Genomic DNA, 17,939 nt, shown 5'->3' with positions numbered 1-17,939 from the left:
ACTGAACTAATTAATTACAATTTTTCTATTATTAACATTTGGACCCGTGTACTTGCCGGAGCATTTGCACATTTGAGCCGCATCAATGCCAGATCTTGATGTCCTTCCAAAACTTCCAGATCCACGGTGGCCTAGCCAAGCTTCCTATTAGTTGCAATTTTACAAGGCACAAGCTTTTAGACCTTGCGTAGTACCAAAACCAATAAAATTTGCCTCAAGATGGTAAAGAGCTTAACCCTTGAGATGTACTCCCCACATAACACTTGGAAGTGAACCAATGGAAATATGTATACAAAATAGGCCTACAAAGGCCCCAACCAAATTTGCGTGCGCATTGTTTTGCACCAAAAATAAAAATTTTGAAGCCCAAATCCAACCCAAGATAAAATGTTTTAAAATAATTAAAAAAATAATCAAGAAAAAGCTAAAAGCTTTAACCATTAAGTCAAATAAAGTCATGATCACTGCCTCTATTCAATACTCCACCCATGGTGTTCAAATTATGGGAGCAGGGAAGGCGGCCAACATGGGGAGTTACATTGCTTCCTAAAAATAAGGGAAGGAGTAGGCAAGTCAAGTAACTTGGGCACCAAGTCAAGTTGGTCTATGAACTATGGACGACTCCACAAATCATCATCATCATTATGATCAAATCAATTATAACCAGTCATCAACTATGAACTACTCCACAAATTTCCAACAAGCCTTTGATTTTTCAATAATCATCCTTTTGTGAGCATTTCTTACAGAAAGAAACTGCTTTTGTTTTTTTGTCAACTCAACATCTAATAAATCCAATCTTAAAATTTTAATTGCTTAACTTGAATAAACGTAGTTTATTAGGTGCTGAAAAATTATTTGTGATAACTGCTTGTGGGATGAGCTTCCTCGCTACTGCCCGGATTACATTTGACCCAGTGTTGGAACTACCTATATATGGTAATGGGGGCTCTCTACCTCTTCCCATATATTTAAATGGGTCTCCAAAGATTTAGCCTCATTAAAAAGTTCTAAAAAAGATAAAAGAAATATAATATATCTAGATGCAATACACACACACTTATGTAATATTCCTTTTTATTCTACTTATAAGATAGAGAGAGAATAGATTTTTTTAATCTTATTTATAAGTTATGTAATTAAAATTTTTATCATAAATTTTTTTTATCCTTCATTAACAATTTATACAAATACATATTTAAAAATATAAGGCATTTTTTTAATTTAGATGTTAAAAATATAAGACATTTTTATTTTTTAATGTGTAATTAATGATTATTTTAATCTAAAAATACATTTAATAAATTAACCACTCAACCATTTACATTTAAAAGAGACACCCTATTAAATAAGAACAAATAAAAAGATGGTATCAATTTATTAGGAGGCATGATTAGGTTAAATATGTCTTATATTTTTTAATAGAAGGAGTATTTGTTTTGCTTTGTTTTTTTTTCCCCCAAAAATTGGCTCCCCTCAACCTAAAGGCTGCTTCCACCCCTTTGAACCTGTGGACTGCTTGCAGGAGCATTTTGCATATTTGAGGCATTTCAGTGCCATATCTTAATGTCCTTCCAAGAGTTCCAATGCAGGGACCAATATTTGAGCTTCCAATTAGTTGCAAAGTTAAAAAGCACGAGCCTTTACACCTTACATATAGTCCCAAAACTAAATAAAAAGACTTAATCCTTCTTAAAATTTTTAAATTTTGCTATCTTTAAGTTTAATTATAGGTCTTAGAAGATCTTCATTATTCTTCATGGATCGCTGGTATTGCCATGTAACTCATGTATGTCCAAAAAGAGAAAAACAAAAGAAAAGAAAAGAAATACCCACAAGAATGTCCTTGTTAATAATAAATCAGAACTCCATAGAAGAGGGTGCACCTAAAGTGAAATTATGAAACCAAAAATGTGGATAAACACAGTTATAAATAAAATGTTAAAATATAGTCTTATACCTGCTCATGACGATGATACTACTAACATAACCATTGACAACTAGAATCCAAGTCAATTAGAAATCTCACAGAAATAAAGTAGCACCATGAATGCTTTATAATACAACTGATTTTGAAGACACACTTCTGAACTGTTACATTCAGATTTAGGCATATCCACTAATAATGCATATTAGAAAGATTACATATCATTCACCAAACTCTGAACAAAACACTAGCAACAAGATATTCTTGCAACCAACCTCTGCTGAGAAATCCTCTAAAAATGCTCCATGAAGATCCTCTCACGTTATTTATCACTTGACACTGTCATTTTAGTTACTTATAATTCAAAGATGCTATGCTACACCACAACTAATTATGTGGCTGTCGCCTTTGATCTAGGTCAAGGACCAATCTAACAACTCGGCAAAAGTTGAAGATTGTGAATACAATGACAGCAATTCCAACCAAAGTAGAACTTGCTCTCCAAGCGTCTCGGAAGTACACCAACCTCAACGAAGCCATAGTACGATACCATTCATTTTGGTAATGTTTATTCAAATCCTCTATAATCTTTTTATAGCATGTCTTGTTCGCCACAACATGTTTGCAGAGACTATTCACCAGTGTTGCCACTTCCTTATGGCTCCCAAGTTTATGGACAATGACTTCCTTCTCAACTAGCAATTCGACATCATCTTTGGTGTGAATGAGAGAGTCAATGAGAGAGACATAGTTACAAATGTAAGGTTGATCTGAGTAATGACACTGCTCAAAGGCTATGAGGTTTCTGAGAACACATTCTATTGTGTTGTCTATTTTTAACTGTGGGATTTGCAAACGAGCTTTGAAGTATGAGGATTTCGGTAGACAACCCAAGCACAGAAACCAACTCAAGATTTTAACTTTCTCCAACTTTATGTCAACTAAGGATCGATTGGTGACTTTCTCAAAGCTCACTCCAGATTCTTGCAACTTGGTTGCAATCCTTAGAACACGAGAGGACGATACTTCTTGATGACCAGTCACTTCCTTACAAAGATAGAGGTACCTGATCAAATAAAATCCTTTGTCAGTTTGTTATTATTATTACTATTGGTGATATCAATATGCATATATACAATTAGTTCTCTTAATAATTTTACTTGATTTTTTGTCGGCTTTTTCGTTCCCAAAATTTATAATTGACTCTTTGTATATTTAGATTCTGCCATTAAATTTTCATCAATGTTCCCAAGGGCAAGTCAAACGTTGTAGAACGTAGAACCTTCTTTCTATTTAGATTTCTGTGTAAGTTCTCTCTACGACACATCTCAATCATCAGATCAAATTTTAAACATCAGTTCAAATTTAATATTATATAAAACTATTATTAAAATATAAAATTATAATAAATAAAGAAATAATTCCAAACAATGAAACTTGATTTGAACAGTTCAGAACTTGAGCGAAAATATTAAAAAAATACTTTATAAATATTAAATCTAGCTTGTTTAAAATTTGATCTAATGGTTGAGATGTGCCATGCATGGAGAAACACTAACTAAAGGAAATAGAGGGAAATCTAAGTGGAGAAACACTAACTATATAAAACCTGAACTTCTTTATAAATTTGTAAGCTATAGAGATTAAATAATTAAAGAAACTATACGAGATATTATAGATTATATTAATAAGAATGTAATAATATATAAGTATTATGCAGCCAAAATCACAATTCCTTTTTTTAAAAAAAAACTGTAACTGTATGCGTAACAAACAGTATTTGAATATTAAGATTAGTATTGAAAATTAAATACAGCGGTTTTAGAGATAATAAAAGTATGAACCTTATCAAATCAGTGAAATGCACAGGATCATTTTTCCAGTACATCTTCACTCGTTCAAACCTGGTTGAGGGCTTCTTTTGCAAATCAGGATCTAAATTATTGTTGTTTTCCGGGTGCTCAGGATGGTCTAAATCTTGTTTTTCATCATCGAATTTTTTATAAGGATGAATACACTCGAAGTAATCGTGGCCAACCTCAAGGAATTTTTCACGCTTCTTATCGGTCTTAGGGACAACAGAGCTGTATAGCTCTTCCAAGATGAACAATGGAATCTGGTTTTCAAGCAGAAGCAAGTCTCTCTGGATGTTCTTGTTGAGCCATGTTTGTTTCAGTATAATATCATCTTGATGTAGTTCTGGTTTGTTCATCATCAGAAAAAGCTCCATGATGAAAACAGAATCCAAAAGAATAATTTCCACGAACTTTTCCTTAGTGAAGGATATTGGAAAATTGTCTGCATAACAACGGCGTATAGCTTGTTCTTCATCTTCAAGGTACTTTTTGTAGGCCTTCATAGCTTCCTCATTTCTCACCCGATCCTTGAAGTAACGAAAGTATCGTAGTTTCTGGTATTGCATTGGATCTAGATTTTGATCGCCTAAATGAAGGGGTCCAATGGAGATCAGCTGAGGAGTATAGGCTTCCTTGTTCATGTTCCGAAGACTACATGGGACTCTGTAGATGTTACACTCGGACGTGTTCAGATCTTCTGGTATCTTACTTATGTCTATAATGTGATTAAACGTCTGATAAGTGGGTCTTGATGATCCAGAAGTCATCATTAATATCCTCACCTATGAAGGAAATGACTACAGAAAGTGAGAAGAAATTCAGACAACACTTTGTTGCCGTGGGGTGAGAGAGAGAGAGAGAGAGAGAGGGAGGGAGGGAGAGTGGTGGAGGAGAGGACGATATTTTCTGTATTTGAATCAACAATTTGAAATCCGGAGCGGAACCAACCGGTCTAGAAACAGGCCTACGGTCAGGTCCAGAAGAAGCCAAGGAATCGAGGACATTGTTGTCAAAACAAGTGAAAAATGAACCGGTCAGTCCGGCAAGAACCGGTGGTGGAAAATCGGTATGTCATTTTTGTATCGTTATTTGTGTTGTAGTTTTTTTTTTTTTAGTTTCATATATGTATGTATATGTATATATTTATATTTTTGATAATTTATTAATAATTTTAGTGGCAAAAGCTTATGTCCGATCCGACAAGGATTCATATCATTTTTTGCATTCACTGGTTCTGCCGGATGAGAAGGGGGAAAAAAGGGAAGACGACTGAAGGAAATAAAATAATAGATAGGAAAAATTATTCTAAGGTCTTATGGAAGTATTCAAAATATGTTGAAATCCCATAAATTTATCAAATAGCTACCAGATCCTCAGGGACTTAAGGGTGAATAAGTTTGAAAATGAACGCAGATCTCATGAAGCCCATGATCAGCAATACTGAAGATTGATGCATATCCATGATTGTTAATTACGGTAGGGTAATTTTCACTTCCTCATATCTATGATTACCACCCTTGTCTTCATCTAAGTGAGGTCGGAGTGTTCATCCGCGACTGCAATATTTCATCAACAGAAAACAATACAGTGATTGTTAAGTGAGTAAATGATTGCTCATGCGTTAATGATTTCATTATTATTTAAGGGTAGGATAATGCTTTCTAGGTATACTTGCGATCATTTGATTTACATTACTAATGGGTATGGATTATCTGGTGCGATATTGATATGTCGAAAAATATCTGATACGAACAACTCTACATGTTATCAATAATGTATTCTTGTGTTGTCAATATGCTATCGATAGTTGTCGATATACTGTATTGTGCAGGATGACTTGTTAGAATGCTTATACCACTGGAAAACATGTATTATGTTATGTTTTTTTTCATATAAGGGACATTTTATATATTATTATCAAGCATGTGATGCAAGCTTCTTTTGTTGCAAAATCTCTGTTGTACCTTATAAGACTGACTTGTGGTGTAGGATGACCTCTATAGAAAGAAGATAGAATTCTCGTGGTGGCTATTGAGTCATTGTAACGGCGTGAAGGAGCACGAAACCATGCCCTTGTTAGAAAGATCCCAGGAAAGGAAGAAGAGGAAATAGAAGATTATTGAAAGAATTTTAGGATATGACTTTATTAATAATCATGTCTTTTTATATAATTAGCCTATTTTGTGTAGTTAACTTAGACAATGTTATTATGAATGGTGATTATAAATTTGCAAATGTGGCAAAAAGTCTGTTTTATTAATTAAATGTTGACAAGTGGCCACCTGTGATTGACAAGTAGTTTTCACTTTATTGATAAGCTATGCATTCACTATTGACTAGCGCGGATACATTGTAACCAATTTTAAAATTTTATTGTTATTTCTTAAATGAAAATTATTGAGTATATAAATATGGATTGTATTATTTTATGTTAAATATATTTTACTTTTGTTCTTCATAATTTTCTAGAAAATTAATAAATTAAATGATTAAATTTTTATCTTCTCTTAAAATTTTTAAATTTTCCCCCTCTTTCATTAAAAATATATTTTATCTACAATTTTTCAATATCTTAAAAAAATATTTTAGTAACAAATTAATTTCAATCACATAAATTTTGTTAATACTCTTTTTGAATAATTTTAATTTTTTAATGAATACTAATAACTTATATAATATAAGATAATTATAAAGATCTCATGTGTGATCAATCTAGCTAATCTCTAATTATTATCTACCTCCAAGGTGAATATGAATAATTTTTCATATTCTTCTTAGTAATAATAAATTATAAAAATCTTATTAGTAATTTCTTTTTTTATAATGATGGAGACCTAAATACTCTAGATAGAATCACATAAAATATTTGTCCAAAAGCAATTAAAGCTCGACAGAACAAATAAACACCATTTTTATACTAAATTAAACATCAAGTGTGCAATATGTTAAGTAGTCTATAATATCATACCAAACCTGATAATAATTGAAAGTAATGACCCATCAAGATTTTAGTTTATCATATTAAAATACTAGCTTAATAATATAATCCTTAAAAAAATAAAATATATATATGTCTAAAAAAATATTATGAATAATACAAAATTAAAAAATAATTTAATATTAAACTTAACACATCTTCACTATTCTTCTTTTTGTTTCATGCTCCTATATATCATTTATTTGTAATTTCGTATATAAAATAAAAAAATTGATTTCATAAATATCTTTTGAATGATTTTATTTAATTTTTAAATTTTAAAGTAATTCATAAGATATTTTTTTAATAATTTAAGTTATAATTTTATAAATTATTTCATATAATTTTAAATTATATTTAATTTTTAAAAATTATTTTGGTGGAGAAAAATGTTGTCACTAAAAGTAATCATGCAAATTATTTTAATTTTTAAATTATTTTTATAAAAATGCTTTTGGTGACGACAAATGTTACTACTAAAAGTCTACTTTTAATGGCAATTTCTAAAAGTCACTATCAAAAATAGATTTTTAGCCAAAATTTCACTTTTGGTAGAGATGTAATGCCCTTCTGACATTTTGAGCTAACATGCAAATTCACCTAGGTTTAAACAAAAAAACCATTAAAGATTGGCTAGTTGGGATCCCACCTAACAACCATTTGGAAAACTATGTCAAATAGGTTAAAAGTTGTATTCATACATAATGGAAGTAAAAAGATCACATGTAGAAAGGTCTAGAAGAAAACAAGAGTAAAACGGCACCTTCAGGCTAAATTGGACCATATGCTGCAGCATGTGATACAAAGCTACATGTTCTCATTTTGTGACACATATTCTTGTACATGGTCATATCAAGCAAAGTGATCTATTGTCGATACTCAGGTCACATCTTCTCTAGCAACCTCTCTACCTTCTATCCTATGTATTACTATCTTGCAGATAAGTAGAATAGGCTAATTGATCTTTAAATCTTCTAATGAATTCCTTTTCATCTATATCCCTTTGTCTAAATACATGAAATTCTTCTTCTTTCTTTATACAGAAGGAGATCAGAAAGTAGTAGCCAAAGAAGACCTTCTTAAACTCTTCTAGCAACAATCTTGCACTATTAGATGATCTTACTGAATCCTACCATTTCTCAATTGCTCCGACTAGCTGTACTATTGCCAGGGTTAACTTCTGCTCTCATGTGGAGATCACCACCCTGAATATCATCTTGTGGTGCTTTATCCATAACTCGACCTCACTCTTCTTCATATTGTCGTCCAAGGTCGATGGATTGAATCTCACAAATGTCTTTCATGCTAGCTCTTTCAATAGATTGGTCCATGCTGCCCTTAACTGCCTACCTACTACCCAAACCTTGAGATGGTCTAAGTTTACTTTAGCCTTCCTCTTGATCAAGTTTGCCCTAACCTTCAAATCTATCACTGTGGCCTCTGTCCCTTAACAACATATTATGATCACGCATGGTCCTCCTTATATCTACTACCATATCCCTCAACTCCTCCAATAACTCAATCTTGTCTATCTCATAGCTATTGCTTAAGTGGTTGAACCTCTAGCACTTGTTCATCAATTACCAGTAAGCATCCTGAGACTTGAGTACCTCTTCTCATTTTCTCCCCTTTTAAGGATGGAAAATAAAAGATACGGTAAGCAAAAAGAAAAAAGTGGTGTAATGAGAGAATATAAGTTGCCAATAACTAAGATGAATAAAACACACAATGATAAGGACCAAATCTCAAAACTTAAAAAACTGATACTAATAATATAATGCTCTATTGATATTACAGACTAACATGACAATTCACTTGGGTTTAAATAGAAAACTTAAAGATTGGATAGTTTGGATCCCACCTAACAATCATTTAGAAAACTATTTTAAATAGGTTAAAAATTGTATTCATACACAATAAAAGCAAAAAGATCACATGTATAAAGGTCTAGAAGAAAACAAGAGTGAAATGACATTTTTAGGCTGAATTGGGCCATATTGCATGGCATGTGCACCACTGTATATGCTACATGCCGTAGCATGTGATACAGAGCTATATGTTCTCACTTTGTGACATGTGCCATGACACGAGCACTATGTACCATGGCACATGTATTAGATTTTAATGTCAAATAGCACATCTAATATGAACTTCCAACATGTGCTATTTTTGTATCTGATATCCAATTGAGATGGTTCAAATGCATACATGAAGTTTATCTCAAAATCTAACTAATGATATTGGTTTCATTTAAATTAGATATTTCATTTGAAAATTGGATACCTAGATGTAAAATGATTGTTTAAAGTCATATTCTCTAATATGAGCATCCTGATTTTAGACCAAGAGTCATTGGTCATTTCTAAGGCCTTGACCATATCCAATAAGATATTCAATATTTGATTGATCAATTATACACATAGTATCACACATACACACAAGTTTGACTGCTTACTACCCCATCACATACTTGGGCAAATTCACACTTTCACACACATATACACATAAATACACATACTTGGTCAAACTCCATACTTTCATATTGACACAACATGTGCAAATGCACTTGCAATTATACCTTAGCCCTTAATTATAGGATTCATCCTAAACACAGATACATGCATGCTACAAGGCTAGGTTGCACAAATACACACCCATAAGTGCATCAACAAGATATGCTTATGAAAAACCTATGACAATTTATATACACAAAATGACAGCTTTAAGTTCATTACACCCATTAGCAAGCTAGTAGTATCAGAACTACTCTTGGCCCAACTCTTTCCCTTTCGAGCTACCAACATCAGATCTTAAAAAATATGAGTAACCATAGGTGAGTTAAGTATCTCAATAACTAAAATAATTCGTTAAATATCTACTAATAGGAATAACCACATCCAAGTAAACAAAACTAGTATAATATTCATAAATACTAATTATATATATATAGATATGCTTTTATATTCACTTTTCATTAAAAAAAAGTCACACACTAGCATATGATTATCTATCCACCAATTTTCCAAGCTTCCTAGCTGAAACATAAACTCTATTAGATCAATCATTATCGATCTGAGCACGCCTTCAATGATAGAAACACTCGGCTAAAGGTATTCTATCCTACTTTCGAACTATCATTTTTCCTTTTTCACACACACATGATAGGGGTGTCATTAACTCCTAACCATACCCTCATAGGCACTAGGGAGTTGCCAGACTGCCTGGATGTCCCATAGCAATTGTCTTAAATAATATATTGCACTAGATGTCTTGTAGTGCTAACCCAACCATATAGATTTTATCATAGACATCTCCACCACACACACACACACAAAATGTGAACTTCCACCAAGTTATGATCATGCTATTATCACACACATATAAGCACTTTTACTTTCCACACTTATAAATATATATTTATATATATATACACTAAATTTTCTTTTAAAACCATTAATAATCAAGTAAGCATTGTCAAATCACTTTGAATACTAAAAACATGCATATTGCAAAACACACTAAACCAAAAATCATAATATCATATTTTCACATTCACTTATATATAGTTATAATAGCTAATAGACATAACAAACTATTTAGTTACCTCAACCTTATATGTAGTTATGCTAGCTAATAAATATAACAAACTATTTAGTTACCTCAACCCTTCTATTCTTAAAAAAGGTCACCATGGCACAATTGTTCTCGTTCAGATTCCTTTTACTCAGTCAATGCACAATTTCATAGTAATCTATACCAATTCACACCCTAAGTAAATTTTCAAATCGACTAAAAGCACTAATTACAGCAATTAGGCATCCACACACTTTCAGCTATCCTTTCTAAGCCCCCTTTATCCTTCTAGACTCTCTTATAGCAGCCTTAATACACTTTTTATCAAACTTCTACCAATTTTCACTTATTAAATTTAGCTGATTTAAGCCTATAGCTTTAAAGTTTAGCCACTAACTTCCAAACTAGTCATAAAAGCCTTAATTTAACTCCAAAGAGCCTTCCTTACAAAAGGATATGAAAACAAACCCTTGAAATTCTCTAATTCAATTTCTTTATAACTTAAAATAAGAGAAATTAGTGTAGAATCGGAGCTTAAGGTGATAGGAAACTTATTCAGCAAGCAATAGGTTGGAAATATCCTCGAGCGGCTATAACTTCTTGCCCTAGCAGAGCTCCCTTCTTCTCTCTCTCATGCTTCCTTTCTCCTTTTCCTCTCTATTTTGTGATCTGATTCCCACACTTTAAAGTCAAAGGCACATCATATGTCGTGGCATATGGCACAGTGAGGGATATTTGACCATGCTCGTGCTTCACTTTGGATCATCATTCTTCCACTCGATTCTATCTATTTAACAACTTAAGAAGTCAAAACCTCCAATTGCCATCCAAAATCCTAATTATCTAATTAATCCATTAAATTACTAATTTACTCCTTTAATTAATAACTAATTCCTCAGATTAAAATTTTATGATGTTACAGGTAACAGTTCATTGTTGCCACCAAAGATCTTTTGATTTGTCGCCATTAAAAGTTCACTTTTAGTGGTGACTTTTTTGGTCATCACCAAAGTTTTTTTTTTTTTTGGTAGTGATTATAGATTGTGTGTTGACTTCGCTCTTAGAGACAACAATTTTGAGAAGTGCCCCGATTGTTCTTGGACTGTGCACCAAAGCCAATTAGGGATTAAAAGAGATTAAATAGTTAGATAATAAATATGAGATAGTGTCCACATCTATGCCTGTCTTTGTAGTTACAAGCTTAATGAGAACAGCCGGCCACGCAACAAATTAAAACTTCCTAGTATGTCTTCTACGGTCATGAATTTTTCAGTTATGGATTTTTTTTTAATGAAAAACAGGGTTAATTATTTATGTGACAGGCATATGTTTACTCATCATATTATATACTTCATTAAAAAATATAAGACATTTTTTTAGGGGTTGAATGTTAAAAAATATAAGACATTTTTAAGATTTTAAAGTGTAATCATTGCCTTTTTTTTCAAAAAAGTTCTCCTCATAAATAAATTACTTTATATTTATTTTAGAATGAAATACTCTATTAAACAGGAATAAATATAAACAGATGGTGTTTATTTAAAGAGAAGTAATTATTTTAAGTGAAATTTAATTATAAATGTTGTATTTTTTTTTTAACGAAAGCAGTAGTACTTAAATATAATGAGGTTTATATATGGTCATATTTGTTTGTCACTCATCTCCGCCTCTCTTTTATATTACGGACTTTTTTTCAACCATCATATTTTGGGTATCTAATATTTCTTTTTCTCTAATATTTTATTCATAAGCCATGAAAAGTGTGAGCTATTAAAGATAAGGAAATATGTCTGACTAAAACTAAATCAATATATGTTAGTCATTATTTAGCATCTTCACAAAGAATTATTATTTTGAAAAGAATAATGATCACGTATCATTTTTAAAAAAATATTAAAAAAATGGAAAAAGAACACTTTCTTTCTTCTCCCCCTCATTATCCTTCTTTATTTATTTGAGGAAATATCATTTGTTCCTTTCTCATTTGAGAAAACATACAGGTAAAAAAGTAAATTCACCTCTAAATTATAGATTAAGAAATGTACAAGACCCTACACTTATTTTTGATATAATATTTCTTTTTAATTTTTAAAAATGATGTAATTTAGTTATTGTTATTAACAAAAATTAATTGTAATTGTTAGTTGACTATTAAATAATAAAAAAAATCTCTTATTAGTTATTTTCTCTAATTTTTGAGTCTTTACTATAATTTTTTTGTCCTTTTTATAATTTGTGAGGTCTTTTGCTACCATTTTCTAGTTATCAACTAACAGTTTATTAACTTTTGTTGATGTGATAAGGGCCATATTATATTATTTTTAAAAATTAAAAAGAAACGTCACAAAAAAAATGAATTTAAAATTTTAGATACTGTTAAACTTATAATTTTATTTGATTGTAACCATTCAACTCGAAAGCAATGATACAAATTAAATAATGCCCCACGCCTCTTTGTGCTCATGCATCCTTCTAGCCCACTTTCTTTATATCTTTTCTAATTTGTCATGTAGCCACATGGACATGGAAAACTTTAGACTTTCTTGGTGTTTCTGTTACAATAATCATTGAGACTAATATTCATAAAGTTTTTCACTAATTATTACTTCTTCTGTTCATTGCTTGTTGACTAGTCTCTCCTCTGCTCAATGCTAACCTTTAACTAGATTTGTTTGTCTTATATTAGCTATTGCATAATTCTTTTTAACTCTCCTCTGTTGACACTAGCCTCATATTAATTATTTAACTCTCCTTTGCTGTTACAATAATCTTTGAGACTAATATTTATTTACAATTAAAAAATCTTACATTGAACTTAATTTTTTAAAAAAACACATGCAATGTAAAATCAAAAAAAAATATTATCTCAGATATAATATTTAATTTCACCATTTAACTATAACATTTTGTTATTAATAACGTTCTATGTTCTCCCCTCCTATTTTAAGACCATATTTTTCTCTTTTCTTTAAGAAATTATTAAAAAAATGATAGTTGTGGACTTTATGTAGGCACTAATAATAATTTAAATCCTTAAATTATTGAAATATCATCGAAGGACTATGGTATTCATTCATAATTAAAAGAGTTACTCGTGAATTAAAAAAAAAAATCACTTGTGAATCACGTAAAGTCAATTCGTGAATTTATGTATAATGACTTATGAATTTTAGAAAAATTGCTTTTAAATTTATAGAAAGGTGGTTATGATGTATGGTGCTAAAATTTTGCTAGCCCCCCGTCGAATTTTCATAAAGCGTACTCTTTCTCAACATGTACACAAAGTCATCCTCTTTTCTAACTTATACACAAACAAAAGTAAATCCCAGACAATATTACAGCAAATTAGTGTGACAAAAGAGCAAAACAACTATATTTAAAGGTGTTTAAAAAGTAAAGTCTTTTGACTTAGATGAGGGCTACAATAGGTTGTTTTGAGATGTTTTGTTTATTTTGGAAAAGATTAATTTAGTCGCTAATTAAGAAAAATATATGAAACTCGTGGATTTTATTAAAATTTAAATTAGTAGGTTCCCTACTATAAATATCTTTTTATCCCAAAATAGCAGCATCAAGAACTCAAAAGAACTATCAGCATCTTCCACACCCACAGTGGTCGATGACTAGAAAAATGGACGACAATTAACAAAGCCTTTTTTTTTTTTAATTTTCAAGTAAAACAACTTTTAAATAAAGAAAATGAAAGCTTGTTGATGGAATAGAGAAATGTATTTGCTAGCAGCACTAAGATTTTCGACCATAGTTTTAATCTTAAGCATCTCATGTTGCCACATGCCGCCGTGCATTCCATACGAAGACTTACTCCACGCGGTGAATCCAAATATGATATTCAAAGATAGAAGAGGGTCCATAGATGATAAATTTGCAATTAAAACTATTATTGTTCATTCACAATTGATATTATGTTCAATTATAAATTTATTAGTGGCATTCCTTAAACTCACATCAAATAATTGTTCCAAAAACATAAGCGATGATGCATAAATTCATGATATTATCTTCTTGTTTTTTTTTTTTTTTTGATAAAAGGGGAATCACTTATCATTAAGAACCAATGGCACAAACTAAAGTCAGCACAAAGGGAAAAACTAGTGAGCAACTAACAATAAAGCAAGACAAAAACAGCAGCAAAAAGAAAACAAAAACAGAGGAACAAAGCTCAAGGACAATGATTTCAAGCCCTTAATAAATCATTAGCTAGGAATTTAGCTAGGGGAGAAGGGGATTGCAACACCCAATGTTTCGAGCACTTCTCCCTAAAAGCAGCTTTGGCACACCAATCAGCAGTTGCGTTGTAGTCGATCTATTGGAATCTGTTTAAAGCAACATAACCTGAGAGCTTTGCCAAGATTAATACTACATAAGACACTCATATTCAGGGCAAGCAACTTCATCTTTAATCATCTGAATCAGTGGAAGATAGTCAGAAAAAACCATAACCTCATCAAGTCTAGCCTCAGCACCATTTCAAACTAGAAAGTAAAACTAAAACCTCATATTTGAAAGGCGAACTAGAAAATGGCCAATCCCCCTTGATACATAAATGTTCCCCACAAGAATTTCTAACAATAAATCCAATACCAGCCTTACTACTGTCCTTGCTAAATGTACGATCAGTATTTAAAACCAATCACTCCCATTCATAGTGTGATAGAACATATATATTACATACTTTTCTATGTAAATTACGACCACTTATAAGGTTTTATTATTCCATCTCAAGAAAATTGGGCCACACATTTGTATTTCTCTAACCAAATGAATAGTTAGGTGCACCATTATGTTGAAGAATGCAGGTGAAAAGTACATTTCAAGTTCACACAAGATTAACACAATTCAACTTTGCAATCTTAGCAATTTTATTGGGTCAATCACTTTACTACATATAAACTTGAAGAAGAAACACAATTTTGTGATCGTGGCTCAAACCGTGTCCAGTAAAATAAAACGTATAGCCACTGGAATAAAATTTTCTATCAACACATGGTAATCATGCGATTTTAAACCCTTTAACTTCAAATCCTTCAATGATACAAGGTCCTTAATATTTGAAGAGTACCCCTTTGGAACTTAAATACTAGCAAGTGACTCATAAAAAATCTTCTTTTCTTTTCTAGACAGTGTATGAGCTGTTGTATAAAGAAATGTATGGCTGCCTTTCTCTTGCAAAGCCAACTTTTCCCTTATCCCTATAGAAATCATATCAAGTCTTACCTTGGTGCCATCTTTGGTCTTTCTTGAAATATGGAGTAATGTACTAATTAAACTGTCTCACACATTGTTCTCAATATGCATGACATCAAGAAAATGTCTCACATATAAGGATTAGTAATATGGTAGGTCAAAGAAAATTTAGTATTTTGGTCACCCGACTTCAACCATTGCACTCTAGACCTTTATGCCCAATACTTTTCCTTAAAATCCACCAGCAGTTCAAGTTTGCTTGTAATTTCTTTAGCCCACGTAGCTTCCTCAGGACCCCAACCAGAGCTGTAATAGTGTTTAAATTGCCCCAATTACTCCTCAATCAATTTCTAGTAAGAACTTTCTGTAATCTCTTAAGATTATCATCAAACTCTAAGGAGTTTGCTAAGCAGAGTATTCAAAGACAAGCAGAACGAGAAAATAGACAGAGCCAATAGTTTCTAAAATGAAATCTTGAGCCTTAGAGTAAAGGTAAGCCCAACACAAGTTACAAATTGTTCTATCCAATTTTTCCATGTTAAAAGCATCCCTTCACGTTTATTTACCCGAGTAAACTGACCACCTTTCAAATCAACCTCCACCATATCCAGAGTATTCATGAAATTGCAAAAATTCCTTAATTCATTAGCATCAAAAGCTCTGCCCCCACATTTGTTAGCATTATATAACAAATCATTAAAATCCCTAAGAATGACCCAAGGCACATTAGAACTAGGATAAAGAGACAATAATTTTTGCCACCATTCTAGCTTATCCCTTCTATCCAGGGGACTATAAACAAACGTATCCTTGACCTATTTCCAATAGTCCCATCCAGCTTAACATGAATATGATTTTTTGAACTGCTAATAAATTACAAAACTACATTACTTGAACACCACAAAGCCAAACCTCCAGACAAACCTACCAGCAAGACATAAAATCCAGCATCCATCTTTAATTTTTTTTGAATTTTTTCCAACTTCATCCTAGTCTCAAAAAGAAAAACAAGCAAGAGCTTGTGTTTATTTATTTGGTGTTTTAAATGTCGAACTGTCAAGGTAACCCTAAGACCTTGACAGTTCCAAGTGAATACAATTATAGTGCCGACGTGGCTGTTAAGGGCTAGCCACCATGCCTCACATTATTAGCAGCAAAAATGACTTTATCCCACTCAATAGGATCCAGTAAATTGCTTCCCTTACCAACTATAGAAATATGAACATCCACCAATTTCTCAAAATCAAGAGTTCTAGCAGCAACATTTCTTCTTACATTTCTTACCATTAGGAGAAAACTTACCCTCATGAAACACAACCTAATCGTTAGATCATTCAACTCAACATCTTGCTCAACTTTCACAATTTTCCTTTGCTTTGAGATAGGAGACGGCCATTTATCATCAGCCCCTCTATTCAAACTAACTTTCCCAAGCTTTCTACCCAATTCTGCCTCTTCCTTCAGCTTCTTCCACTCTGTAAGGAACCTATCAACATTGGATGAGCTCAACTCATCATTTTCGAGGGGTAATTCTACTACATATTTAACATTTGAAGACTTCATAGTGCAATCATGCTAGCTTTTAGCAAAATCATCCCCTATTAACTCCTTAACCACTTCCTTGAAAACATCAGTATTCTTCACAGGCTCGCAACTACCACTAAAAATTTTCTCCATAGAATTACACCCATTTAGCTCACAACCCTTCCCTTTTGAGAATTCATCCAGCTCCATCTCCCTCCACTTACCCTCAACACTACGTGGTTCCTTCCCCATCACCACATCCTTCATGGGTAAAGAATCATTAGAGCTAGATACTGGCTTAGTATTCTAAAAATGTTGGTAGAAATTCTCAGCCATTAACCACCTCCGTCACTACTTTCAAACTAGAGGCCCTTAACTTATTTCACACTAGAATCGCAGTAGCTTGATCACAAGAACATTTATCATGCCCAAGTCTTCCATAGGTGAAACCATAATGTTTCAAATGCTCATACTTAATAGAAACCCATGAATTCAAACCATTGCATTTTCTTATTCTAAAATCCGAACACAGAGGCTCTATAATATCAACATCCACTCTAGCTTGAATAAAAGAGCTAGAAATATTACCATTTAGCCTAGGGTTCTCAATAGAATAACCCTTCCTACCTAAGCACCAAACTTAAAAGCATTATTAAGCAGCATATCATCAAGATGTTGAATCTAATATCTCAATTCATATGTATAATATTAATATGATATAATAAAGTAATTCATACATACCTGAAGAATCCATGACTGTTAGAGAAATCTCGATTACCTCGAGTATAGGCAGGTACACAACCCTCAGGTCCCTAGAGCCTTCAGAGAGTTCAGAAATAATGGAAGTAGAAGAAAATGAGTCGTGTGTTTGCGGTTA

The 17,939-nt window shown here is 32.1% G+C and overlaps 1 protein-coding gene across 1 annotated transcript; it reads right to left on the bottom strand.

Annotated features, from left to right (window-relative positions):
• Window positions 1–2,314: 2,314 nt before the first annotated feature.
• On the bottom strand, window positions 2,315–16,493 carry LOC129289167 (UPF0481 protein At3g47200-like). Its single transcript, XM_054925975.1, has 4 exons — window positions 16,467–16,493; window positions 16,105–16,353; window positions 3,742–4,565; window positions 2,315–2,993 (listed from the first exon to the last, which is right to left on the bottom strand). Exons 1-4 carry the CDS (start codon window positions 16,491–16,493, stop codon window positions 2,315–2,317), a joined length of 1,779 nt encoding a protein of 592 aa, XP_054781950.1.
• Window positions 16,494–17,939: the final 1,446 nt, after the last annotated feature.

The sequence above is a fragment of the Prosopis cineraria genome, unplaced genomic scaffold, assembly GCF_029017545.1.
Source record: "Prosopis cineraria cultivar Desert tree isolate PC_DT_omini unplaced genomic scaffold, ASM2901754v1 PC12, whole genome shotgun sequence".
In the NCBI taxonomy this organism is placed as follows: domain Eukaryota; kingdom Viridiplantae; phylum Streptophyta; class Magnoliopsida; order Fabales; family Fabaceae; genus Prosopis; species Prosopis cineraria.
The sequence above is the reverse complement of the archived record's forward strand: the minus strand, read 5'-3'. Positions and strand labels throughout refer to the sequence as shown.

What these genes read in the sequence shown, in the direction of transcription:
- LOC129289167 (XM_054925975.1), bottom strand. Translation starts at nt 16,493, where the DNA reads ATGGATGCTGGATTTTATGTCTTGCTG. An exon ending in CTGGATTTTATGTCTTGCTG is followed by an intron (nt 16,354 to 16,466) that starts GTAGGTTTGTCT and finishes TATTGGAAATAG; the next exon opens with GTCAAGGATACGTTTGTTTA. An exon ending in AAGGTGGTCAGTTTACTCGG is followed by an intron (nt 4,566 to 16,104) that starts GTAAATAAACGT and finishes TTTCCTTCATAG; the next exon opens with GTGAGGATATTAATGATGAC.